Here is a 27,281-nt window from a genome sequence, read left to right on the forward strand (position 1 = left end):
ATATCACACAGATCCCACCCGGGGTGGGGACAGAGGGGTGCTACCTTGGGCTTTGCCCCTCCGCCTGCCTCATGCTCCCCCATCACACAGACGATACAGAACTGGATGCACCTTACTGGCAGAACGGACAACCTCTGTACCTAATGCACTGCAGGTACACCTAACATAACTGAAATGCCAGTGAGACCAAGCTTACCCAAAAACGCTCTCATCGTCCCAGCCCCGATCTACTTTCCAGCCAAATTTCTCAATATTCTGCCTGTCCTTACACTACGGCCCCACGTGCCCTACGTTATTTCCCCCCAAAAAAGCACAACACGTTCCATTCCACGTGTTTGAACGTGCTCTGGTCGCTGGAGTAAGAAACAACAAATGAAATAACTCATCATACTCCACCATGAGCATCCACTGTGAGCTAGACACTTAGTGGGCAATCTGTATTAGCATCCTAATCTAATCTTCGCAGCCACCATACAACGTTGGTATTACTTTTCCTATTATGAGCACATGAAAGTTGAGGCACAGAGAGAGTTTGCCTAAGAACCCGCACTACTCCCAAATTCTATTGCCTAGTAAGGAATGTCTGGGAACCCAGTTCATCTGGAAAATCCTAACTCGATGCTCAGAATCCCCCTGTCAAGTCCTCCAATCCCCAAACGTTACTGATCACAAGCCTCTTGGGGGTATTCCAGCCCTTCAGCTCTCCCCAAATTCAAAGTCAGCAAAGCCTTTGGGTCAGCAGTATCTCCCTCACTCTGCTGGAAGACGCTAACAGCAATCATGACTTAACTCCCTTTGCACGTCTGCTTAACAGATGATGGGTGCTCGATAACTACACGTCGAAATAAATGACTGGTCCTCTGGCAAGCCGCTATTCCACCTTTCGCGACCCAAGTGGGCAAGAGAAAGGAACCGAGCTCAGGCAGACAGTTCCGTCCTTCCCAGCCCTTCCCCGCCCCCTCCTGCCCCCTCCTCCACCCCTCCCCCCCCCCCCCCCGCGGTACTGTATGGCCAATGCATCTGTCCCCTCCGCCGCAGGTAGCTCAAGGGCAAGACCAGTTACCACCCACAACTGGGTCCCCAGGGCTTAGCGCGGTACCCGGAACACAAAAACGTGCCCAAAAATTGTTTAAGGGAATCGCAATCCAGTCCCCCAAACTAACTTTCTCAAACAAACTAGGGGAGAAACTGCTGCGGCTGAACAGCTTTACACGTGAGATTCTTCAGAATGAAGTGCATTCTCACTGCAGCTCCTGGAACTCTCCCCGCCCCCCCCCCCCCGCCCGCCACCACCTCCACCCCCGATATCTGAGTTGACAGATTGCACAGCCAGCACAAAACCTGGAAGCAAATATCACACACCCGGTTTATTGACCTTGGCTCGTCTAGAGATGAGGGCGCAAGCTGCATTTCTGTCTTCGGCGCTGAGTGGGGCCACTTTTACAGGTAAGCTGCTCCGTAGCACACCTTTAGGCACCGAAAGCACTACCTGGGTGCAAAGCTGGGGTGGGGGAGGGGAGGGGTCTCGACCGGGGCCGCGCAACAGGCGCTGACGTCAGCCCGGACGCTTGACCTTGCGACCCCTTCCCAGGACCCGCGGCCGCCAGCGCCGCGCCCCTCACCTCGGTTCTCCTCCTCCAGGTACCGCACCCGCAGCTCGTCCTCCGTCTTCACCTCAGAGCTGTAGCCCCTCCGCGCGGCTGAGCCCCCCGCCACGGGCGCCCAGCCCCGGGCCCACATCGCAGGGCCGACCCGCGGGCCCGTCAAGGAGCCGGGCAGCCTCCACCCGGGGCCGAGCCGCGCACAGCAAGCGGCCACCAAGCGAGCGCGGCCGGCCTGCAAGGCGCCCAAGGCCCCAGGCGCCGCTGCCGCCGCCGCCGCCATCTTGTATGTTTACGGCGTGGGCCCGCGGCTGCCGCCCCGCCCCCGCCGCGCGCTCGCCGCCGCGCGCACGCCGGGCACGCCCACGTCCCGCCCCCCGGAGCCTCTCTCCGGTGCCCGTCCGCGCCCTAGGCCCCGCCCCCTCACCGCCTCGCCCCGCCCAGACCGGATGACGGAGCGTTCCGGGAGCCTCTGGCCCGGGCCTCCCCGGCCTGGCGCGCGCGGTCAAGGCTCATCCAGCAAAGGCAGGAAGAAGTAGTTTTCCCAGGCTGTGGAACGGTTTAGGAGGCCGTGTTCCATAAGAACTCCACGCTCTCCCCGGCATACGCCCTGGGGTCCCAGCTTAGCTGCAAAGGTGAGCTGAAATGTTTGAGCTCCCGTTTGGCTGGCTGGGGAGCAGCTCTGCGCCGGACTCCCGTTTACCCGTGTACGTAAGAGACACAGGTCATCCGTTAGACGTGCCCGTGAACATCCTCAGGGCATGCTGCGCGGAGTTCAGGAAGGGGGTGGGAACAGCAGGTGGACTCGCCTGCCCGGAGTCCAGAGTCCTGGTAAGGCACCGTGGTCTTGACAAAATGGGCTCAAGCCAAACCATCTGCTGAGGCGGGACAGAGAGCCTATGGCTCTCCCCTCGGCCTCAAGCGCAGAATGTCAATCCCTTGTGTAGGTGTTCATCAGAGGAGTTTGACATGTTCTCCTGCGTGGTTTCTCTCCGATCTCAGCCAAGACAAGGTGGGCTTAGGAGGACTGTTTGAAAAGTATGCTGCTATGAGCATACTCCCACTGCCACGCACGTTTCTGCCGTAGGTCGACCACACGTTTGGATCCTGAGCAAAACCTTCTTTCATGTTATACCTTCAGCTCTGCCCAAAGTGGAAAGAAAAAGCCAGCTGGGTCCCATGAGTGCATCTGCTGTGCGGCTGCTGTTGAGGGCACGTTTATTCTGCCTTCTGTAAAGTGCCACTTCTGAAATTTCTCTTGAAGCAGAGGACAAGGAAAAACTTTGCCTCTTCTTATATCTTTCCCCTTTCCTTGTTTTTGTTTTTTTTTTTTTTTTTCAGGAATACCTTGATCAATTTATTTAAGTGATTTTTCATGTATGTGTAAAAGTTATGTATGATTTTTAAATGTATATCTGACAGTCCTTTTGGTAAGCATAAAAAATCCTAAATGATAAAAAGTTCATCTTTCCCCTCTTCTGATACTCATGTTCACTTTGGTGCTGAGAAACTCAGGGATTTTATTTATAGCTCAGCTGTTGGAATTACTGTACAATCTAAATTATTGTACACTTTTATTAGAAGCTAATTACTTTGATATCTTTATGTTGGCTCATCAACAGATTATAAATTCAAATACAGGTGTTCCAGAACACCTGACATAATGCTATTTAAAATAATATAATCTTGGGCGCCTGGGTGGCTCAGTCGGTTGAGCGTCTGACTCTTGATATCAGCTCAGATGGTGATCTCTCCTGCTGAGATCGAGTCCTGCGTCAGGCTCTGCACTGACCACTTGGAGCCTGCTTGGAATTCTCTCTCTCTCCCTGTCTCTCTGCCCCTCCCCTGCTCTTGCTCTCTCTCAAAATAAATAAATAAATAAATTTTAAAGTAATACAACCTCATACAAACTTCCAGTTGTAAAACAGATAAGTCACAGAAAGTGCAGGGCAGGGATAATAGTCAATAATACTGTAGTAACATTGTATAGCAACAGATGGTAACTGCACTTACTGTGGTGATCTTTCGTGATTCATATAATTGCCAAATAACTATGTTTTACACCTGAAACTAACATCACATTTTTTAAAAGACAGATAAAAAAAATTTTAATTGAGTGCTATGATGCTAAATAAAATATTGTTAAAGAAGCAAGTAGGGGCACCTGGATGGCTCAGTCGGTTAAGTGTCCAACCTGGGCTCAGGTCATGATCTCGCAGTTTGTGGGTTCGAGCCCCGCGTCAGGCTCTGTGCTGACAGCTCAGAGCCTGGAGCCTGCTTCAGTTTCTGTCTCCCTCTCTCTGCCCCTCTCCCACTCACGCGTGTTCTCTCTCTCTCTCTGTCTCAAAAATAAACAAACATTAAAAAATTGTTTAAAAAGAAGCAAGTAGATGAGAACGACTGTTTGGTTGCTTTAAAGAGCTATGTAATCTCTCTTTTGCCCCAATAATTGAATCTAATTACAGTGATCGTCTAGAAGATTTTATTGTAGAACCAGGAATGTTACACACTGAAATTACCACACTGCACAGCGTAGGGAATAATAGTCGCTGGTCCTGGAGGAGGGTTGTGTGGTGACACATGGTAGCTATACTGTGGTGAGCAGGGCATAAGGTATAGAACGCAACGTAGAGACTCCAGCTCCTTCCTGAACGGTTGTGACTCTGGTTCTTACTGAAAGCAGTCGTAAGCATGTCCCAGTCTGTGAGGATTGGTTCTTCAAAGCTGATGCAAATAACAGATATCACCATGACCGTTACAACATGTCAAGTCAGACGCACTCGGCTTTGGATCCGATCTCAATAATTGCTTCACAAGTTACTTAAAGACTCTGTGCTTCCATTTCTCCATTTGTAATGCAGCTAGTATGATATCTGTTTCCACTCACGAGTTCTTTAACTCCAATTTCTTCATCTGTAAAATGGGAGGGATTGTGCCCATGTTTTATAGGCTTGATGAAATAAGCATACAAAATCTTTGGCATGAGGAAATGAGAAGAGAATAGATACTATTAACTGCCGCTTATCAGCTTCCTTCTTAGTCCACTTCAGACATTTAGATACGTTATTTTACTTAATGTCCAGACAACTTTGAAGTTGGTATTATTACCCCCATTTTGCAGATGAGGGCACTGAGATCAAGTTACTTAATCAAACTCTGCTGCTAGTATGTCGCGAAGCCAGAATTTGAACCTCGATGTATCTGACTCCGATCCCCATGTTCTTAATCACCGTTTGCACAGTCTCTCCCTAAATGCTAAGGCGGCCAATGAAATTTAATTCCCTTTTGTTCCTTTCTCTTTTTCAGTAAAAGATGTGCACCAGGAGCAGAGTAGGAGCCAGGCACAAGAAGCATCACTTTGGGAGAGGAAGGTAGGGCCGGAGTTTTGGGTATCCGGTTACTGTTACTTCCCATCTGTCCATAGGATTGGCCCCCTGGCCTCCAGCAAGCTCGCGGCTGACAGTCGTTTTGATTTGCCACATCCTTGACATTTTTCTAAGGCTTACTTCTATGTAATATGAAATGGGTATGATTCAGAGTGGCCAACCCTGAGCTCTTAGAATACAGCCAGGCCTGAATGGCAGAAGCCACCCCTTGTAGAACCCAGCTCTGTTGCACAAAACACGCAGGAGAACGTAGGTGTCCCTGGTAAAATGGACACTTGCCAACATGTTACCAACCACAGGTGGAGAGACAAACTAGTCTAGCAAAAGCTATGTGAGGAACAAAGCAGAACTCTGGACTTTTGGAAAACGAGACTATATTTTAAAACTATCTTGGGGCGCCTGGGTGGCTCAGTCGGTTGAGCGTCCGACTTCAGCTCAGGTCACGATCTCATGGTTTGTGGGTTCGAGCCCCGCGTCGGGCTCTGGGCTGACAGCTCAGAGCCTGGAGCCTGCTTCGGATTCTGTGTCTCCTTCTGTCTCTGCCCCTCCCCCACTCGTGCTCTGTCTCTCTCTGTCTCTCGAAAGTGAACAAACATTAAAAAAAAGTTTTTTTAAAAGAAACTGTGTATACCCTGTTAAATCTTAATGACCTACCTACACAGTGACACACAGGTACACTTGTAATCTACATGTTCTATGATATAAAACTATGCGAAGATGATAGAAAGAATATGTATACGATTGTGTTCGAGATCACATGGTTGTATAATTTTAATGTAAAGCTCTTTAAGTATTAAAGAGGCATTTTAAGTATTTATAACTTTAAGGCACAAAAAATGGTCACGGTACATTCAAAGAGGGGTGGAAAATTTTACGCATGCTTTAGTACCAAAATAAAAATCACAACAGCCCCTCTGAATTTCTTTGGGCCTCTTTTTAATGCTTTTAGATAGTCTTGTTTTTCAAGGGTTCTCTAAGTCTCCAGAGTGGATTTCCTCCAAAAGCTCTCCCTTTCCCACCTACCCTGAATACTCACCTCCAAGAGGGAGGGATTGAATGGCAAACCCAGTAAACCCCATGCCCCAAGTCTTGGAAGGTCCCAGTAAGCCTCACCCGAGGACATTGTCCCCACAGAAACAGTATGGTAGGGGACACCCTCTGAGAAGGCCTCTTGAGCAGACACTGCACTCCACACCCTACCAAGATTTTGCAGGTTCAACTTATAAGTACCAACAATGACCACATGTGCCTATGAGCTCCCTCCACCTACGAGGCAAAAGACAGGGAAACTGAGGCTTTAAATTGCTGAGAGTTACATAGCTATACATTACAGAGCGAAACCTCAAATAATCGACTCTAGAATCCGAATTACTCATTGTTACCTTGTATCATCTGCTTTTCTCAAGTGATCCTCAGGGCTCTGCCCTACCCTTCCCACCCCCCACTGCCAGCTGTGGGGAACTTGACCAAACTCCTCCGTTATCCTCCTCTCTGGAAAGCTTACCCTCTGCATTAGATCCTCTGTGGTCATAATTTCCCAGATACTGCCTCTTCCTCCTGCCAATCCCTTAGTGGCCATTTTTGTGTGACTCATACACACAAACATACGTGTACATGTACACCAGGCTCTGAAGACACAGGCCACCATGTAGACTGGGAGGGATGGGGACATTGGGGGATGATCAAGTATACGTGGCTTCTTTGGGGGTGATGGAGATGTTCTAAAATTGAATAGCGATGGTTGCGTAACTGTAAGAATATCCTAAAAACCATTCAATTGTACATTCTATTTGTTTAATTTATGTACGTATTTTGAGAGAGAGAGAGAGCAGGCGGGGGGCATAGAGAGAGGGAGGGAGAGAATCCCAAGCAGGCTTGGAGCCGTCAGCGCAGAGCCTGACGTGGGGCTTGAACCCACAAACCGTGAGATTGTGGCCTTACCCGAAACCAAGAGTCAGACATTTAACTGACTGAGCCACCCACGTGCCCCTGGATTGTACATTTTAAATGGATGAATTGTATGGTATGAGAATTATGTCTTAATAAAAAGAGGATATGGATTATGGCTTCTTCAATAGACGGCTGATTCTGTATCTGAGACAGAGAAAACACAAGGCAAGCCCAGAATATCTTATTGTGCGAGAATACAGTGAAATGCTCAAAGAATGGCAGCGGTGAGAAAGGACACAGACTGAAAGCGATCCTTCTGGCCAAATCTGGGACAAGTGGAGCTTCGGTATGAATAATGCCAGCAATGGATACTAACATTTAGATTTTTTTTCTTAAGTCAGTGGACAATTGAGTAAATGGTGGAGGCCAGTTTCTCCCTGCTGGAGTGGGAGAACACAGATAAGCCAATGGGGCAGGCAGGTGGGGGGAGGGGGGGGAAGGGGGGTGGGGGAGGAAGGGGGGGCTGCTGCTAGGATCACTCATGTGATAAAGGAATGGCATTGGAAACATCAGTGTAAACTCACATTTAGCTTAGTATAGATGCAGATGATTACAATAGAAATATTGAGATAAGTGCGTATACATTGGTTAGTATGTACACATATATGTCCTTGCTCTCAGCTAAGATGACCCCGAAGCAATGGCAGCTCAGTAGCAATGAGCACACTTAGTGCCCAGATCTTGGTTTCTAATACCATTCTTCGGTAAAAGTGCTCCTTGGAGAAATGGCTGGTTTTAGGATGGGGCATTATAGAACATTTACAAGATGAGCTTGAAGGATATTGTAGAGCCAGAAAGTAAGAAAGTGCTAAACAAAACAAAACAAAAACCCACAATCATGGGACTATGTCAAAGAGACTCAGAAACCAAGTGAAAGACGTCCCCAATGGCCAGATGCGGAACAAGTTGAAACAAAATAAATAAATAAAGGAGTGTAGGATTATAAACCAAAGTGGAAAATAAGTATTCATGAATCCCATTGATATAAATAAATGCCTGAATAAACAAATAGGAAAGAAGAGACAGATCTCCAACGCAGAATTCCAAATAACTTAAATAGATACTCTGCCCCCGGGGAGGAGGAGCGTAACCACTATTTAAACGTGGGCTGCACACTTCCTCTCCATTCTGCTGTTAAACCCATCCAGTGAATTTTTTAAACTTCAGAGCTGTAGATTGCTGAGATTTCTTAATCAATCACTTATTCTGAGCACATTTCCATTTAAAATTTTGAGCATATTTATAATAGCTGCTTGTCTGCTAATTCATTTAATTTATTTTTTAATTTACATCCAAGTTAGCCTATGGTGCAACAATGATTTCAGGAGTAAATTCCTTAATGCTCCTTACCCATTTAGCCCATCCACACAACCCCCCACAACCCCTCCAGTAACCCTCTGTTTGTTCTCCACATTTAAGACTCTCTTATGTTTCGTCCCCATCTTTGTTTTTATATTACTTGTCTGCTAATTCAGACATCTGGATCATCTTGAGGTCTGTCTCCATAGTTTACATTTTCGCTTGTGCAGAAGCTCTGGAAAGTATGGTTTGCAGGCTCCTGAAGTTCCTCAAGATGCTTTCTGGGGGACTGCAAAGTCAACACCATTTTCATAATAATACTGAGATGTTATCTGTCTCAATGTGTTGACATTGGCATTGATGGTGCAAAAGCAGTTGTCCATAAAACCACTGGCACGTTAGCATGAATCAAGGCAGTAGCACTAAACTGTACTATTGGCTAGTTACTTAAGAATTTCTTTGATAGGGGCACCTGAGTCACTCAGTTGGTTGATTGTCTGACTTCAGCTCAGGTCATGATCTCGCAGCTTATGAGTTCGAGCCCCACATCAGGCTCTGTGCTGACAGCACAGAGCCCACTTCAGATCCTCTGTCCCCCTCTTTGCACCCCTCTCTCAAAAACTAAATAAATATTTTAAAAAAGAATTTCTTTGATAAAGCCAGATAAACTATTAGTTTCTTTGAATCTCAACCTTTGAGTACACATTTTTTTAATATTCTTTGTCACAAGATGTGACTCATGCATGAGTCACTTTTGCTGCACAATGAAGCAGATAGAAAAAGTACTTATGTGATTGATTCAGCAGAACTAGCTGACTCTTTCATGAAACATCATTTCTAATTGAAAGAACAATAGGTTGTGGCATCCGGGTGGCTCAGTCGGTTAAGCATCTGACTCCTGATTTCTGCTCATGTCATGATCCCACAGCTTGTGGGTTTGAGCCCCCCATCAGGCTCTGCTCTGTCAGTGCAGAGCATACTTGGGATTCTCTCTCTCCCTCTCTCTCTGCCCCTTCCCCACGGGGCTCTCTCTCAAAATAAATAAATAAACATTAAAAAAAGAAAAGAACAACAGGCAGTCCCACTGTTCTCTCAAAATTTAGCATTTGATAGATATTTTCTAAAAAAAAAAAGAGTCATGTGAGTGTATAACTTCAAAGAAAGTGACAATATTTTTTGCCCACAATAAAATTTGAAATTTCAAATGAAAATTGGAATTTTGAAAAACTTGTATCCACTATCATGAGCATAAGAGTTTCCTGATATGTAAAGATTTGCCTGATGAGATCAGTAATGATATTAGTGAGTTATTTTTTTTTTAATATTGAACAATGAAGTGTGCCAATATTTGAAAGACCTACATAACTCAATGAGTCAGTATTTTATAAATGGCCAAAGCTAATGTTGTAAACTGTGCATGAATAAAAGATCCCCATTAAAAGTGCAGTATAAAATAATGGATTTTAATAGAATAGAATGTGAAATATTGCAGACTGTGATACAGCTTCAAATTCCACACTGCAACAAACATTTAAGAAACTAGCACTTGTCAAATTTTAGCATAGTATAAAAGAATATCCACAATTATCTGGAAAGGCTATTAAAATATTTCTATCTTTCCAACCATGGGAGCCACATTATCTTCATAACCTAAACAAAACCAAAATATTGCAATAGGGTGAATGTAGAAACAAATTTAGGAGTCTTGCTCACCTTCCATTAAGATAGACATCAAAGAAATTTGAAAAAATGTAAGCAACACCCCTCTTTTCATTCATTGTTTCTGTTTTGGAAAATAATAGTTACTTTCCACGAATGTGGGTTATTGATGTTAACATACATGAGATTTGTTCTTGGTTTTTTTTGAATTAATAAATACTTTTAGATTTTGTCACTTTTAATTTCTAATGTAAATATCAATAGATACAGTATGCAAAACAAAATCCTGTTAGGATCCTCAGTAATTTTTGAATGTAAAGGGGCCCTCCGTTCAAAAAGTTTGAGAGATACTGCTTTCAATATGGGTCATGTTTTACTGTCTATTCATGTGTGTAATAATTTTGGGTTATATTCTAGACATTATGTGACAGACTATAGACTCTGGATTCTGTCGTTCACCTGAATAGTATGATTATTTTGTTTTAGCAGGTGGTTAACTTATCTGAACATGAACTCTGCCTCTCTCACAGTGGGCAGTGCTGAGATCTTTCGTTGGTTCTTTTAGCCTTAGCTGTGTTGCTTGGAATCATCCATGCTCATGCATCAAGGGCCAGCCAGAGATTTGGGCAGCGTTTACACACATAATTTGGGGCACCTGCTCCGTAGCTCCAGCCTTCCTGAGACTTCTCCCTTTATTTTCCAGCTTTTGTGGTTGCCCCAAAGTCTCTCCTCCGATATCTCAACCAGTACATCTGCAGGTGTCTTAGTTTTAGCCTCCATGAATAGTGCACACCGAGGCTCGTCCTCACGCAAAAAGCTGTAAAAGCGGGAAGCTCATGAGAACTGTACCTTTCTTCTAACTGTCAATTCCCCTCCAGTTCCTTCCTGCACTCGCCTCTGCAGTGCCTCCACACGGTTGTTCTGTAAATTTTGCCCCGTGTGAGTTACTCTGCCAATACCGGGACAGAACTCCAAACGAAGGCAGAAATGACTCAGTTGTACTTCTGAGGGGGAAAAAGAAATGTTTCCTGTATTTGATATCACAATACCTAGGATCTTTTAGCAAGTTACTTAGAAAATAGAGTCAGCAGGGACGGGAGACTTCTCTCGTTCCTCTTGTACATTTTTTTTTTTTTACCATTTAATTCTTTAAACCATATTCAGTGATTCTTTGATCATTTTAAAACAATAAAAAAAGAAAAGGAAGAGAAGTTGAAAATATATTGCAGACAGGCACCAGGGTGGCTTAGTCAGTTGAGCATCTGACTCTTGATTTTGGCTCAGGTCATGACGTCACAGTTCGTAGGTTTGAGCCCCACGTCGGGCTCCGTGCTGACAGTGTGGAGCCTGCTTAGGATTCTCTCTCCTTCTCTCTCTGCCCCTCCCCTGCTCTCTCTCTCTCTCCCTCTCTCAAAATAAATAAGTAAACTTTAAAATATGTATATTGCAGAAACTAAGGTCACTTTTTCAGTAACAGCATGGCAAGAGCATGCCCTCTGGATTCAAACTATCTAAGTTTCACCAGCAGCGATCCCTCTTGTTAGCAGTGCAAGCTTGAGCAATGGACCTTCATCTGTAAGACGGGGAAAATAGTATTATTCCCTCTCTACAGTTGTTTGAGGATTAAGTGAGATTACATATATAAAGCGCCGAGTGCTTTATGTTACAAACATTCTGTAAGTATTAGCTGTGATTATTATTACTTTTAAGACACAGTTTCTTTAGCATTGAGCTATGATCTCTAAGGCAGTATACATTGAGGTAGGATAAAAAATATTAGGACTTCTGCTTATATCTTACCCCTTTCCATAACTTTTACTTGTGCGTGTTTATGTGCACACACATGGAACTATATGCTTAAAATTTTTTGCCCTCTTCCTGATGGCATGTGTGATTAAAAAAAAAAAAAAAATTAGAGACTATTGGCTCAGAGATTTAATCAAAACCCAGAAGCATATTTATACTCTCCAAGAAGCATTTTCATTCTCAAAATGAAGCTTCTTTCATTGGAGACCACAAAATATCTTTAAATCATTAACTAATTATTTTAAGTTTGCCCACCTGTCCTGGGGGATGGGAATATGCCCACTTTGGACTGTGGTCCAAAAAGCCAGTGTGCTACATTTATCTGCAACCCCAGCAGTCAATGAAAGTTCCTTTGTCAAATCCCCAAATCGAGAACAGCGTGTTGCCTGGGATACTTAGTTTATATTAAGCAACCAAATTTATAAATAATTCAGGAAATGAGACAGACTTTGTTTGAATAAGCAACATTCCTATAGACGTGCCCAATAGCAAAACTATGTATGTCATCTCATCTAAAGTCACCTGACAATTATGTATCTCCAAATTAGAAAGCCCAGTTAAGTTAAATGGGGGCTTGGGAGACATGGAAGGAAGACCTGACTTTTAATCCCCATTCATCAACAACAGCGCAAGCCTCTGTATTTCCCCACACATTTGTCACATGTTATGTCTGCGATTGGCTGCCACTCAGGAGGTGGATGCAGGGCACGCACCACGCTGGAGACTTTGTCTTTTTTCTACAAACAGGTCATGGTAGTAGTTAGGAGAAAGGAGAGACAATGTCAAAGTTTCGCTGGGGGGTAATCATCACATTGAAAGAGAAAGAGGAGAAAGTCCCCCAATATCCTGCTTATCACACCGATTGCTTTTTAAACAACCGAGATGTCTCCTTCAAGTACTAGATGCATTGGGGTGTAGAGCCCAAGGGCCAGACAGCCCAGTCTGGAATCCTTGTGATTGATGACAGTGTATCATAACCCAGCAAATGTCCTGGAATCTTCTGGCCTTTAGAGCCCAAAGTCATTTTCAGCCCCAAAGAGAAAGGCAATTGTATCTCCTATTAAATATGAGAGTAAGAACATGTATTTTTAACAGACACATCCCTGTAATGCTGCTGGTGCATGGGTCAGTTGGGGAAAATGTAACCCAGAGACACATACCGAGTTTCATTATTTGGGGTCGAACACTCTTCTTTTTCAAGTCTGTAGGCCAGGATTGATTTCTAAATTATGTCGAAGAATGTCTCTGGCTCTTCGGGACCAACACCTGATTACTGCTAGATTGTAAGATCCAGGAGCATTGTCCCTTGTACCTCATACAGGCCATAGTATCCCGGGGTCCTCTGTAGTGCCCGAGACAAATTAGATGCTTGAAAATATTTGTTCTTCTTGTTGAACAAATGAAAATAAGGTCTGTGGCTTCCCATGAAGTCAGAACTAGGCTGAACCCCATGCCCCCCAAATTACTTAATTTTAGTAGTATTTCAAGACCCAACATTTTGCTTTAAACTTTTTTTAATTTTTTTTTTATTTATTTTTGAGAGAGAAAGAGAGAGCACAAGTGGGGGAGAGGCAGAGAGAGAGGGAGACACAGAATCGGAAGCAGGCTCCAGGCTGCGAGCTGTCAGCACAGAGCCTGACGCGGGGCTCGAACCGGTGAACCGCGAGATCGTGACTTGAGCCGGAGTCGGACGCTAAACCGACTGAGCCACCCAGGCACACCCCCCACACAACAATAGGCTTTTAAGCTAGAATTGTAGAGGATATAGTGTTGACCTGTTACTGTTGTAATAATTCTCACAGTATAAATAATTACATTATTGTTTTTTTAATTATAGCATTTTTTAAACATTTCATTCTTCAGTGGGGTCCATGAATAAAATGACAATATTTAAAGATATTTTTAGATGTCTGAGATATCTACACGTTCTAAGCTGTTTTTTAGTTAAAAGATTATTTCGACTTTTTACCTTAAATATCACAGATTGCGCTACCTATAAGTGTGTGTGACAGACTTAAATGCTATGATCAGTGTATTCTTCTGCAAGCAATGTGGTATTCATTTAATAATGTGAACTTTCGGAATAAGATTGAGTTGCCCAGGAAGTTCTGCTAGAATTCTGTTGCTAAAAATGTAACAACTAATCATCTCGACATTGTGTGTGCAATCAGAACACAGGGCTCCCGTACCCAGGTACAGAGCTCCAAGAGCTTGGAACACCACTTGTATCATTGATACTGTGAATGGTTTTCCACTCTCAAGTATTGGGTGAGTTTGCAGAACTGATGGGTAATTCACACCTTATGCCGGTGGTTCTCAGCCCCTAGCAAAACAATACAATTACCTAGGAAGCTTAACTAATAATGATGATAATAATACACATGTCTATGCAGTCATCTCTTCCCAAACAGAGGACTGGATATCCTAATTTTGTCCCTTGGGAGGTCTGTTTGGCATCTGTTTGGTATCATTTTACATTGGGAAGTCTCTTTGGTATCTGGTACCATTTTGTATTGAGGTTCTTTTTTTTTCCCCCACTTCTAGAAACCCTATTTCTGCTGTGTAGTTTATGAAGCCACCTGAAAATGATAAGTCTGAATAGCTCTGATTAGTCCTTGGTATTTAATCAGAATGGAGAAGAGTGGAACCCTCCATTTGGGTATATTGAGTCAATGATGGTCCAGAGGGAAGGAAGTTATGTTCAGTAAGGATATTGACAAATGCCCAGGACCTTTGGTTTCTTTTGTAGAGTATGTATTATCATTGCCACCAAGTTAAAAAGGTTTCATATCTAAGAACAAACATCAGTTCTTGAACAGTTTTGCCTCAATCATTATACACAAACCCAAGTATCTTCTGTTTAACTGGAAAAGCAAACAATAATTGAAACACTCATGTTGATGACATTTTAACACCATGTAATTAATCACTTTCTCTTTTTTTGAGCTGCCAGTTTTGTTTTCACTGTAGACCTAGATCAGGGAAGGGCAATATCAAAAGAGTCATCAAACATTTAATCACATCAAGATATGAACATATGTCAGAGTTTTCTAAAGATAAGAAATTATTAAAACCAGAAAAGCAAGGTTTAAACTAAGCATACTGGTAAGGAAATATAGCTGTTTAGAAATGAGGAACTTTTGTTTAAAATGATTCAAGATGGGGCTCCTGCTGGCTCAGTCGGTTAAGTATCCCACTCTTGATTTTAGCTCAGGTCCTGAGCGTACGGTCCATGGGTTCAAGCCCCGCGTCAGGCTCTGCTCTGACAGTGTGGAGCCTGCTTGGGATTCTCTCTCTCCCTCTCTCTCTGCTCCTCCCCCACTTGTGCTCTCTCTGTCTCAAAATAAATAAATAAACGTAAAATAATAATAATAATAATAATAGAAATAAAATAAAATAATTCAAGAAATCAGTGCTACAAACAGAACAGCCTCCTGAAACTCTGCTCTTCAGTAGATAAGAGTTAACTGTGGGGTTGTGTCTTCCACTGGAGACAAAGGACTCTTTTGTTGTTTCCTGTTTTCTTTAGAGCACACTGTATATTCAAAGATCAAAGTAATATTTATCTGAACTGTTTGTTCTCTTTATCATTCATAAGCTTTTTCAGTCAAACACATTTTAATGTGCATGTTTATTTATTTAAATACACACAAATGTACATATGTGTAGTTAGATAACAATTTAAAGTCTTAATTTCAGCCTTTTAAAACAAATTAACAGTAGCAAATGTAGGGTAACAGGCAGTATATATCCCACCTACATTTACCGTCTTAATTGGAACTTCACCAGAAGCAAGTATGTATTCATAGGGTGATCGATCATTTTTGTAATCTGTATGCATTTTAATCACCAAAGATTTCAGATGACAATGTTATTTATTAACTTAATATTAGTCCCAGGGGTTAAAATCAAAAGATCTCAAGAATTATATCTATGGGGCGCCTGGGTGGCTCAGTCGGTTGAGCGCGACTTCAGCTCAGGTCATGATCTCACAGCTTGTGAGTTCGAGCCCCGCGTCGGGCTCTGTGCTGACAGCTCAGAGCCTGGAACCTGCTTCGGATTCTGTGTCTCCCTCTCTCTCTGTCCCAACCCACTCGCATTCTGTCTCTGTCTCTCTCAAAAATAAATAAACATTAAAAAAAAAAAAAAAAAAAAAAAGAATTATATCTAAAGTGTAACATAATCCTCAACTTTAAAAACAAAGAGGTGATGTTTAAAAGTCATACGCAGAGGGGCACATGGGTGGCTCATTTAGTTAAGTGCCCAGCTCTTGGTCTCCACTCAAGTCATGATCTCACAGTGCATGAGATCGAGCCCCACCTCAGGCTCTGCGCTCACAGTATGGAGCCTGCTTGTGATCTTCTCCCTCCCTCTCTTTCTCTGCCCCTCCCCCACTTGCTCTCCATCTCTCAAAATTAATAAATTTAAAAAAATAGTTTAAAAAATCACATGCAGATAGCAGAAGTGAAATAACCATGTTAAAACAATTTGCATTATTTTTTGGAGTGTACAAAAACCCATTGTTTTTATAAAACAGGAGTTATTTCTTAATTTAGTTAAATGCACATGTTTGTATTTTCATGCCTGAAAATATCGTATGTAAAGAATAATTTATCTGACCCACAAAACCAACAGAGGATATTCATAAGGTTTAAAATAATGAGGTTAGGGGCACCTAACTGGCTCAGTTGGTTAAATGCCGACTCTGGATTTCTGCTCAGGTTGTGATCTCACGGTTTGTGAGTTCCGGCCCCGCATCGGGCTTTGTGCTGTCAGCGAGGAGCCTCCTTGGGATTCTCTCTCTCTCTCTCTCTCTCTCTCTCTCTCTCTCTACCCCTCCCCTCTTTGTGCTCACTCTCTTGCTCTCAAAAATGAATAAACTTTAAAAACGTAAAATAATGAGGTCAGAGAGAAGATACGCAGCCCTTTTTTAACTCAGAACTGCCAAACTGATATAATTTGCCCAAGAATTCAGATAAAACAGCAATATTTCTCCTGCAGCTTTTAATACAATTTATATACCTCTGCACTTACCAACAACATTTTTGAACTTGTTTAACTTACATCTAATAGTATTGATTTCTAAAAGAACTTTTTCTGCATTTTGGGCGGTCCAGATATGCAGACGCTTCATCATTGTGACAGATTTCCTCTTGGCCACTTTCCTAAGAGAGGGAGTTATGTTGAAACACCAGCACCCTTAAAACCTTAGGAGTTTATTTTGTTAGGCAACCTATTTTGTTGTTGTTGTTGTTGTTGTTGTTGTCGTGCTCGGATCGAGGTTCTGTTTACTTTTTAAGCTTTATTTATTACTGAAGTATTTTATTCAGTATTTATTACTGAATTTATTTATTACTGAAGTGTAGTTGACGTGCAATATTATATTAGCTTCAGGTGTACAACGTACTGATTGTACAATTCTCTCCATTACTCAGTGCTCCTCATGATGAATGTAGGTAGCCCTGCCACCACATAAGGTTATTACAATCTTATTGATTCTACTCCCAATGCTGTACTTTTCGTCTCTGTCACTTAGTTTACAACCGGAAGTTTGTGCCTCTTAATCCCCTTCACCTGTTTCACCCATCCCTCCGCCCACCTCCCCTCTGGCAGCCACCAGTTTGTTCTCTGTATTTCAGAGTCTGTTTGTTGTTTCATTTGCTTGTTTGTTCACTTGTTTTGTTTACTTTTTAGTTTTTTTTAAGTTTATCTATTTATTTTTGAGTGAGAACCAGCATGCACACATGCACACAAGCAGGGGAGGGGCAGAGAGGGAGGATCCCAAGCAGACTCAAACCCACAAACCATGAGATCATGACCTGAGCCAAAATCAAGAGTCAGGCACTTAATTGACTGGGCCCCCCCGGCGCCCCCTCTGTTTGTAATTTTTTAACAAACCTCCATACTGTTTTCCACAGTGGCTGCACCGGTTCACATTCCCATTTTTAATTGATGCTTCTTAACTCTCTCTAGGCCGAATGAGTCCAAGGAACTTCCTCTACTTCCCACTTGGAGAGAAGGGGGAGCAGAAGCCCCCCTAGGGGCACGAGCCAGGTCAGCTGCTGTCACTGGAGAGACATGGCTGGACAGCTGGCGTCACAGGTCTGGCAGAACAGCAGCCGCTAACCCCCAGTCTGTATCCATGGCCGTGCTCCTTCGCCCGTAACCCATCCACCATCACTGGCTCTCTTTACCTCCTCTCATAACCGCATCTCTCCCCTGTCGGATGAAAGGCTCGCTCCCTTGGATAGCTGTTAAAATGGCTTCCTTGTTAAGGGAACATGTCTTTGTTTAGCCCTTATTATCAAAGGAGGTCTTCCTTGATGTTCTAAAGTTTCAGGAACGCAGTTCGCCACTTCCGTGACATACCGTGTTCTCGTCCAACTGGTGCACTGCCATCTGAGTTACGTCGCCCGTGACCTATTACACAGCTCCAGATGGTTGCTTTAAGATACGAATCGGGCCGTATCCCCCCCATCGCTTGGAAATGTTGTGATCTTTGGTCGTATTGCTCTACCCTTTCGCCAACAACTTGTCAGTTTATTTTGTTTGTTTTTAGTTTTTGAGAGAGAGATAGCGAGCGCGAGCTCAGGGAGGGGCCAAGGAAGAGAAAGAGAATCTTCAGCAGGGTCCATACTCAGCACAGAGCCCAACACGGGGCTCTGTCCCATGACACTTAGATCGGGAACTGAGCTGAAACCGAGAGTCGGACACTCAACCGAGTGAGCCCCCCAGGCACCCCAACTTCTCAGATTATAGTCTGTCAATTTGCAGACCAAATTTTTTTATTTATTTTTTTTAATATGAAATTTATTGGCAAATTCGTTTCCATATAACACCCAGGGCTCATCCCAACAGGTGCCCTCCTCAATGCCCATCGCCCACCCCCCATCAACCCTCAGTTTATTCTCAGTTTTTAAGAGTCTCTTATGGTTTGGCTCCCTCCCTCTCTAACTTTTTTTTTCCTTCCCCTCCCCCATGGTCTCCTGTTAAGTTTCTCAGGATCCACATAAGAGTGAAAACATATGGTATCTGTTTTTCTCTGTATGGCTTATTTCACTTAGCACAACACTCTCCAGTTCCATCCACGTTGCTGCAAGAGGCCAGATTTCATTCTTTCTAATTGGCACATAGTATTCCATTGTGTATATAAACCACAATTTCTTTATCCATTCATCAGTTGATGGACATTTCGGCTCTTTCCATAATTTGGCTATTGTTGAAAGCACTGCTATAAACATTGGGGTACAAGTGCCCCTGTGCATCAGCACTCCTGTGTCCCTTGGGTCAATTCCTAGCAGTGCTATTGCTGGGTCATAGGGTAGATCTATTTTTAATTTTTTGAGGAACCTCCACACTGTTTTCCAGAGTGGCTTGCAGACGAAATTTTGGTATTGTTTAGGACTCCGTGTAAAATACGTTGTAATTATGTTTTCAGCTGCAGCTTGGAATGGAGCCAACTTGTTATCTCCCCAATCTTTGGTTGACCGTGGTCTTGTAGCGGCACGTGAAGAATGGGGGCCTTCCAGGCAACCCGGGTATCAGCACGGCACCAAGACAGGGATGCCCCAGGGCCCAGGGGCATCCCCTCCAGGTCCCCGCCTCCCCCATCCAAGCTTGTCACCGCCAGCAAGCCCCCTCCTGGGGAAGTTGTGTCTTCCCACAGGAATGGCGTGCCGCGGGTTCTGGGTCAGCCTGCTCTGTGCTGTACCTCTTTGTTTTATAGGGGACTTGGGTCCCCCCAAGTCTGGTTAGTTAGTATTTTCCAGGTTGTTGTAACACTCAACACACTGTCAGAGCACACACACGTGCGTGTGTATGTGCATGCATGAAACTGGTGTCTATTTAGATCCAGACTGGAACACACTTTTAGCCCCAAAGCCTGCTTGCCGACATGAAGCAGGGGTAAGAAAACATGGTTATCAAAAATAGCAACTTCAAAAGGATGGGACAGTGGGAGAGAGTGAAGGGCTCGCGTAGCTCGCTCACAGGCCATTTTGCTGCTGTGAGGGTGCTCATTCTAGGTTCCTGGGTCTTTCCACAACCTCACAGAGGGGTTGCCGGAGGCGAGAACACGTATCCCCAACACCTTAATGCACCATTGGCTTTGCGTGGTCGTCTTGTCTTGTCAGAAAGAGAGCCATTATTTTTATGTTTCCTGTACAACATCTGGTCCTAAAACCCTCTTCGGATGATGTCCAAAAGTTCTTTTGCTCTTTGGCTCTTCAGATCTTTTTTCCCCCTCAGCCACTTTCCATACTTTTTCTTCCAGGTCTGTAATAAGTGACAGAGTTTTGGTTTTTGTTCATTTGTTTGTTTTTATGATCAGTCAGTCCCCAAAGTTTCCCAAGAAGAGGGGGGAAAAAAAGAATTAGAAGGAGCCACTACAACCCTATTAGGATGATTAAAATAAAAACCCCAACGACGCCAAGTGCTGACAAGGATGTGAGACAGCAGGAACCCCATGCATCCTGGGGGTGCAGGACGGAGCACAGCCCCCAGGAGGGGGGGCTCACTAGTGTCCCCAGAGTTCAACATATACTTAGTGGATGCCTGGGAGTCCCACTGCTGGGATTTGACCCTCGAGAAATAAAACATTCTGTTCACACAGAAACTTGTAGAAGCTTTAGCCGTAATTGTCAAACACTGGACACCGCCCAGTGTCCTTTGGCACAAGAGAGGATGAGCGACCATTCCACGGGGTTATGCCCGGCAGCGAGAAGGGACTCACAACTGACACGTTTGGCACCCAGGGTCCACGTCGGGGGCCTGGCGCCCAGAGAAAGAAGCCTGGCTGCGGGCGTCAAGGGTGACGTGATTCCCTTTGTCAGACAGTCTTGGAAAGACAAAACTACAGTGACCAAGTGGCTCAGAGCAGGATCTGTTTTTTCTCTCCCTCTGTTAACTCATTATGTTTTCCTAAGATTTGATCAAACTCTTCACTTCTTTAGTCTCACCTGGTGTAAGTTCCTCGGTTTTGTGATCGGTGACCGGGCCACGAGCAGTATTTTTGGGTTTGCGGGTCATACTCTGTGCCCTCGACCATGGCGATCCTCTTTCTCTCCCCAGGCAGAGTCGGGGAGAAGGTGGGGTAGGCAGGAGCCATCTGGGGTCAGCCCCCAGGCCCTGCTCCGGCTGACTTCGGCCTTGCCCACACTCCTCACAGCTCACCAACCCCGGGGACATCTCCTTCGCCTTTGGGTTTTCTGGGTTGTCTTTTCTCTTTAGATTTGATCAGGCTTCCATTGAATTTTTGGCCTGGATTTATTTCCTAATCTCTTGCCTAAAGCCTTTCTAATTGTAAAAACTCGTCAGTTTTCTCAGTCTCCTAGGTTGGAGGTCTTCCTTTTAAATACTGCTTTCATGCCAGAGAGCATTTCTGCAGTGTAACCTGGTTTTTCCCGTGCACTTAGTTGGGGTTCATCCCATAGTCATCGCCTGCTGGACACCACCAGTCAGGTGGTCCAGGCAAGCGGCCCCGGACATCCCAGCACAGAAGGACGAATTAAGCCGCTCCAAGCACTTAGATCAAGTCAGTTAAGACACACAGGGAGGAGCAAAGGGAAAGAAATAGGGTTCACTAATGGTCTCAGGGCTGGGTGCAAGCAGGTGGGTGGGGATTCACTCCCTGAATCCTCGATACGCTGTGTTAATGTCACCTGTGTGTGTGTCTGTCTTTGCTGCGTGAACCATGCCAGCCTTGTTGTCACAAGGGCCAGATGGACGTTTGAACAACGAGACCCAATCCGGAGAGGTGCCTGCAGCCAGGCACCCCTGTCCCCATCACTGTTGCCAGCCAGCTCTCTATTGTGAGCAGCTCCACAGCTCGGGGTTCTATTTGCATTTCTTAGACTGAGGACACAGAGGGCCAGACAGGGTGGTCGAATGAAAACCTCATGAATATTTAGAGTCACGAGCTGCAGGTACCTCTTAGTCTTTCCGTTCCCTCTCTGTCCGTGTTTAACACACACATGCTCTGCTTGCGAATTTATTTTTAACACATCCTAGGAATGCTGCCGATGGCTTTCATTCTACTTGCGGATACCTATCCGACTTAACACCTTTCCCCTTGTCTTGTTTTCTCGTCTTCTATAGCACTGTTGGCTGGTAACAAATAAGACCAAAAATAAAAAATGCCCTATGCTACCCCCCCACCCAACCTGTCGAGAAAAGGGTGTGGGCGTGGGAGAGTCAACATCCATGTTGGTGTTTTCAAGCGTTTTCCTCTCTCCCTCTGATCCCTGGTGTCAGGGCCGTTAGCCCTGGCTGTTAGCAAACGGGGTTTTCCTTCTGCAGCCAAATGGACCTCCCGGTACCAGGCTCCAGAACAAGACCCACTTCCTCAGTCACCGACAGAACTGAACAGCTACTGGAGCTGTCATAACTGTTGGCCTCCCCATCTTTGGGGGACCTGGTGCCCTACGGCCCAAGGCATGGAGGAGTGGAGAAGGCCCACTTCTGTAGATAGGTACCCCCCCAAAGAGAGATGGGAAAGGAAGGGGCCAAGCCACTGACCCTTACGTCCCTTGCCCCAAATGACCAGTCAGACTCTTCTTACTGTAAAGTGAAAATTCAGAAAACCACAAAAGACGAATATATGACGTAAGGGCATTGTTGTTAGATATATACTGGAAAGCACTAACCAAGTCAAGAAACCGAGAGTGGCCATCCAACCTGGAAGCTTCTTCTGTATGTCCCCTGCCACCTTCAGTAGCCACCGCAGTAACAGAACCACCGTCCTGACTTTGATGATAATCAGTCATATGAGCCCTTTTTTCCTCCATGGGGCAAGCAGAGAGTAGAAGGGGCCCAGAGTGTCACTCCAGTGAGATCCTTCCACGTGGAAACCAGAAGAGTGACGTAAGGAAGTGTTTGCTCCCAGCCTCTGGCCCTTAGTCACCAGGGAATCTTCTCAAAGTATATTATTCCTGGGTGGTATCTTGTTGATTACTATGTCTATTTAAGTATTGAATTTATTGCCTTAAAATAGCACTAAAGTCCCAATTTCTGACACTTAAAATAGCCCTAGCTTTCTTTGTAAGAGTAAGAGTTGTAAACAGTCTTATCTCTATAAATGTATATTTACCATACACTGAGTTCTCCCCCTTCTGGCCCTGGGTCTCCTCAAGGTGCTTCGTACCTACTCAGTCCTTATATGGGCTACTATTTGGCAAATGCTTTGGGATGGGAAGATGACATTTATTTGCTTTCACCCTCAAAGTCACCATCTTCTTAAAAATGTTTTCCTTGGCAGTGTATCTACACAAGAAACAAAATTAATTCGATCGAGAAAGAAATTTAAGCTCAAAGAAAAAGCAAATAGATTTAAAATCAGCTGCCTATCATATATGTTTAAATGCATTTAGAAATAATCGGATACATACGTAAATTACTTAATCTTTATAGTTTAGAAGTGGAAAGCAGCTCAGAAGCTGTGTCATCTAAACTCTTCGTTTTTATGGGGGAAGGAAAGTGAAATCCAGAGAACCTGATTCTTGTCAATCAGAATAAATGTTACAAATAGTACCGAGTCCTGACTCTTTCCACTGTATCAAAATAGTTACGCTGACAGTAGAGTTGGCTTCAGCACCACAAAGAAGACGTTAACATGCCGAAGTCTCGATGCGATGCCAGCGAGATAGAGACTCATTTTCAAAGCAAATCATTTCTTGAATCTTTTATTGTGAAAATATTGTATTGTAAAAAATTGTATTGATTTTATCGTAAAATCAACCTGTCACCCAGCTTCAATACTTGTTAACTGTATCAGTCAGGAAAGGCTATGTTATACCTCAGTAACAAACAACCTCAGTGGCCTTACAGCAGTTTTTTTTTTAATATTTTTTTATTTACATTTATTTATTTTGGAGAGACAGAGAGAGAGAGAGAGAGAGAGAGCAGGGGAGGGGCAGAGAGAGGGGGAGCCGCAGAATCCGAAGCAGGCTCCAGGCTCTGAGCTGTCAGCACAGAGAACTCATGAACGCAGAGAACATGAACTGAGCCGAAGTCAGAGGCTTACCCGACTGAGCCACCCAGGTGCCCCATAGCAGTTTTTAAAGCAACAAAATGTATTGCTCTGTGTCCAGCATAGGTCGGCGGGAAGGCAAGGGTCTTTGCGTGCGGACCCGGGTTGACAGAGGCTCCAACATCAAGGCAAGAGACTTCTGAGTGCTCCATGGTGCAGGCCCAGAGCAGGCTGAGAGCCAGTGCAGACAAGGAGACGCTGCCCTTGAAGTTCCTCATTACTTCTGCTCATGCTCCATTGGCAGATCTGATGACCTGTCCGTTAGGGTACTAACTTCAAGAACATGGCGGAGTGTAAACCCCCCCCCCCACCCAGGCCATCAGAAAGGAGGGGGGACCAGATGTTGGTGAACGTTAGTAATGTCTAATTCTGTTCTATTTGTTTCATTAATTTGTGTGTGTGAAACATTTTAAACCCCTAAATATTGTGTCGTGTATCTCTTTAAAAGAAAGACATCCCTCTCCCACATTTTTTCTACCGTATTTGCAATGTGAGTTATAGACATTATGACAGTTCACCTCTAAATGCTTCACCAGTATGCATTTCTTTTTTAAAAAAAAATAAACTTCTAGGGGGGTGCCTGGGTGGCTCAGTCTGTTAAGCGTCTGACTTCAACTCAGGTCATGATCTCATGGTTCATGAGTTCAAGCCCCATGTCAGGCTCTGTCCTGACAGCTCAGAGCCTGGAGCCTTCTTCGGATTCTGTGTATGTGTGTGTGTGTCTCTCTCTACCCCTCCCCAGCTCGCTCTCTCTCTCTCTCTCTCTCTCTCTCTCTCAAAAATAAAAATAAATATTAAAATAAAAAAGAAACTTTTAGGGCCATTGGGGTGGCTCAGTTGGTTAAGTGTCTGACTTTGCCTCAGGCCTCATGGTTCGTGAGTTTGAGCCCCATGTTGGGCTCTGCTCTGACAGTGCAAAGCCTGCTTGGGATTCTCTCTCTCCCTCTCTCTCTGTCCTCCCCCACTCACGTGTTCTCTCTCTCAAAGATAAATAAACATTTCAAAAATGGAATTTTTACTTTATAGTCACATGATCACCATCATACCTGACCAAATGAATAATGCCCCAGTATCTCCAATGTCAAGTCCTAGTTCAGCTTTCCAGCTGTCTCACGGTTGTCTCAGGACTTGCTTTTTTGTGTCCACACCAGGCTCCAGTTAAGGACTGTGCACCGCATTACTATGTCCAGTGTAATCTCTCTTAATAAAACGTAGTCCCCTCCTGTGCATGCCCGAGCCTTGTTACACGACCCTGACTTTCTGAAGGCACAGTTATACTATGTACTGAATGCGGTCCTAAGTGTCAGCGTCCCACCTCCTGATTTTACCTGTCTCCTTTATCCTGGATTTGTCCGTAACTCGGAAGGTGGACAGAAAGGCTTCATTCAACTCAGGCTAACCCTGTGGGACGAAGATGCTTCCTAGGTGCTGGTATAAAGTCCACTTGGCTCCAGGAAGGAGGAGCCGTGGTCTGATCGCCCACTGTCGGTGTCACTAACGCTGATCACACGTGGTTCTTCCACGCGGGCTGCCTGTGCCCCTGCCAGCAACAAGGGGTCTGGGCAGTGATATTTTGGCACACGTCAGTTCCCCGCCGAGCCTCGAAGAAAAACATTTTAAGAAGCAATAGCCGTTTCCACTTGCAACTCTCCCCGGCAGTGACATTGCAAATAAATATAGAGACGCAACGAAAAGCAACAAGTCAGTGTAGAAAATCTGCTATTTGAATGTCTGAAGTTGGCAAGGGGGGTGTCCAAGTCCTAGTTAAAATGCCTCTCCTTCCAGGATTCTCCTGTGGTTGTGCCCCGGGGTCTGTGACACCAGGGCTTCTGGGTTTTGCTCCTCCCTCTTCAGCTTCTCCTTAGAGATGCCTTCCTGCTCCTAAGTATGGATGCTGTCCTAGGTGCTGTCCTCTCTGCTCCTGACATGCCCTCTTGGGCTGATGTCACCCGCATCCACGGCTTCAGCTGCAGTCCGTATGCCGTGAGTCATAAATCTCAGTATATTGGTTAGAACCAGTAGGATGTATATGTACTTAGAGATACATGCATGTGTATCTATGCATGACATGTACACAGTATCTCATATATGGGAGGGAGGGATTGAGAGAGAGAGAGAGATTTATTATAAGGACTGGCTCATGCAATTATAGGCAAGTCCTAAGGTCTGCTGTGTGCAAGCTGGAGCCCCAGGGGCCTCTGGGGTACATTCCAGTCCAAGTCCAAAGGCCTGAGAATCCGGGGAGCTGATGGCAGAATTCCCAGCCCAAGGGCAGGAGGGTGTATCCCAGTGCAAGCAGCCGGATGGAGAGCAAATTCTCCCTTCCTTTTTTTGTTCTATTCAGGCTGAGGCCCACCCACACTGAGGAGGGGGCAATCTGCTTTATCCAGTCCACGTACCCAAACGTGAATCTCTGCGGAAACACCCTCGCGGACACACTCAGAAATACCATTTACCCAGCGCCTGGGTGCCCTGGGAGCCAGCAAGTTGATGCGTAAAGTTAAGCACCACACGCGGTACGCCTGACCGCTCAGCTAATGTGCCGGCGCCTCTGTCCTCAACGTGTTGGAAACAACGTCGGCTTGCAAAGCTTAACTCACTCTCACCTCCGATCTTTCCAAGAATACTCCTTAACATTGTGTACAACTGTGCAGCCGTTTCTCTCGCGCTCCTTGCTGCCGTTAGGGAAAACACGGACGAGAAGTCCCTCCTGCATGCTAAACTTGGCCTCATCTGATCATCCGAGCAGCTCTTCTCCATCTCTTGGGTGACCATCTCCTCCTTCCTCACACCTGGCGTGGAGGTGACAGGTATCTAGAAGTCATGGAAGAAGAAAGTGTGAGGGTGGCTGGGGCAGGTTCTCTGCTCACCCGCGGCTTCTACCGTGTTTTGTCAGGTTCCCCACGGACCTCCTAAGCTCCTTCTTGGAGGAAAAAGAAACAGGATTGAGCACGAAACGACATGTCATTATTTCAGGGGCAGCCACGCCTGGATGACTCTACATGGCTGTAGGCTACCCCATCTCCTCTAAAATATAATGAAATTTAAGGAGAAAAAGGCTAAACACCCCAAAACCTGAAGAGAAAGGTGATCAGGGTGTCAGAGGTCAAAGGTATGCAGTGGCACGCTTAATGCATTTTCCTATCTTCTCAGTATCTTTCTCACTGAAAAATCTAATGATGAGTTGGCCAGTTTTTGTTTTAAATAAAACAGATTTGAGGCAGAGGCCATCTCTTATCTGTGCCTTGCTCCCCCACGAAGAAAACATCTTAGCAATTTCTATACGAAGGTACAATTTCTTACCCAGTCTAGAGCATCTCTTCTTAAATATTATGACCTCATGCAGAATGTTTTACACGTATCTATTCAGACTTTAATAAAAACAGCCACCACTTATTCCGTATGACCTTTATTTAATTTTTTTTTTCATTTTATTGAGAGAGAGAGAGCATGAGCAGGGGAGAAGGGCAGAGGGAGAGAGAGAGAATCTTAAGCAGGCTCCACACCCCACTGGGAGCCTGATGCAGGGCTGGATCCCGTGACCCTGGGATCACG

General features: G+C 44.8%; 1 protein-coding gene and 1 long non-coding RNA gene across 15 annotated transcripts in view; one reads left to right on the plus strand and one right to left on the minus strand.

The window, feature by feature from the left end:
- AUH (AU RNA binding methylglutaconyl-CoA hydratase) overlaps nucleotides 1-1,898 on the minus strand; it is a 208,369-nt gene extending 206,471 nt beyond the window's left edge. For 7 of the 9 annotated variants that reach the window (XR_006195964.1, XM_042913421.1, XM_042913420.1 and 4 more), the window contains exon 1: nucleotides 1,623-1,898. Coding sequence is in view for 6 of the 9 variants with exons in the window: in XM_042913421.1 (XP_042769355.1) it covers nucleotides 1,623-1,884 (262 nt within the window). In the remaining 3 variants the exon portion in view is untranslated. Of the gene's footprint in view, nucleotides 1-1,362; nucleotides 1,580-1,622 lie in introns of those variants that run through there. The other 2 variants (XM_042913428.1, XM_042913426.1) reach the window with 2 other exon arrangements.
- Nucleotides 1,362-27,198, plus strand: LOC122205226. Of its 6 annotated transcripts, XR_006195970.1 has the most exons (6): nucleotides 2,045-2,236; nucleotides 4,908-4,972; nucleotides 7,066-7,223; nucleotides 17,675-17,803; nucleotides 26,071-26,536; nucleotides 26,623-27,198. It is a non-coding gene; the product is annotated as an uncharacterized LOC122205226 (long non-coding RNA). The 6 variants fall into 6 exon arrangements; XR_006195967.1 differs by lacking the exon at nucleotides 2,045-2,236 and adding an exon at nucleotides 1,362-1,446 and having other exon boundaries at nucleotides 26,071-27,198; XR_006195968.1 differs by having other exon boundaries at nucleotides 2,045-2,308; nucleotides 26,071-27,198.
- Nucleotides 27,199-27,281: the final 83 nt, after the last annotated feature.

The sequence above is a fragment of the Panthera leo genome, chromosome D4 (assembly GCF_018350215.1).
Source record: "Panthera leo isolate Ple1 chromosome D4, P.leo_Ple1_pat1.1, whole genome shotgun sequence".
Lineage (NCBI taxonomy): Eukaryota > Metazoa > Chordata > Mammalia > Carnivora > Felidae > Panthera > Panthera leo.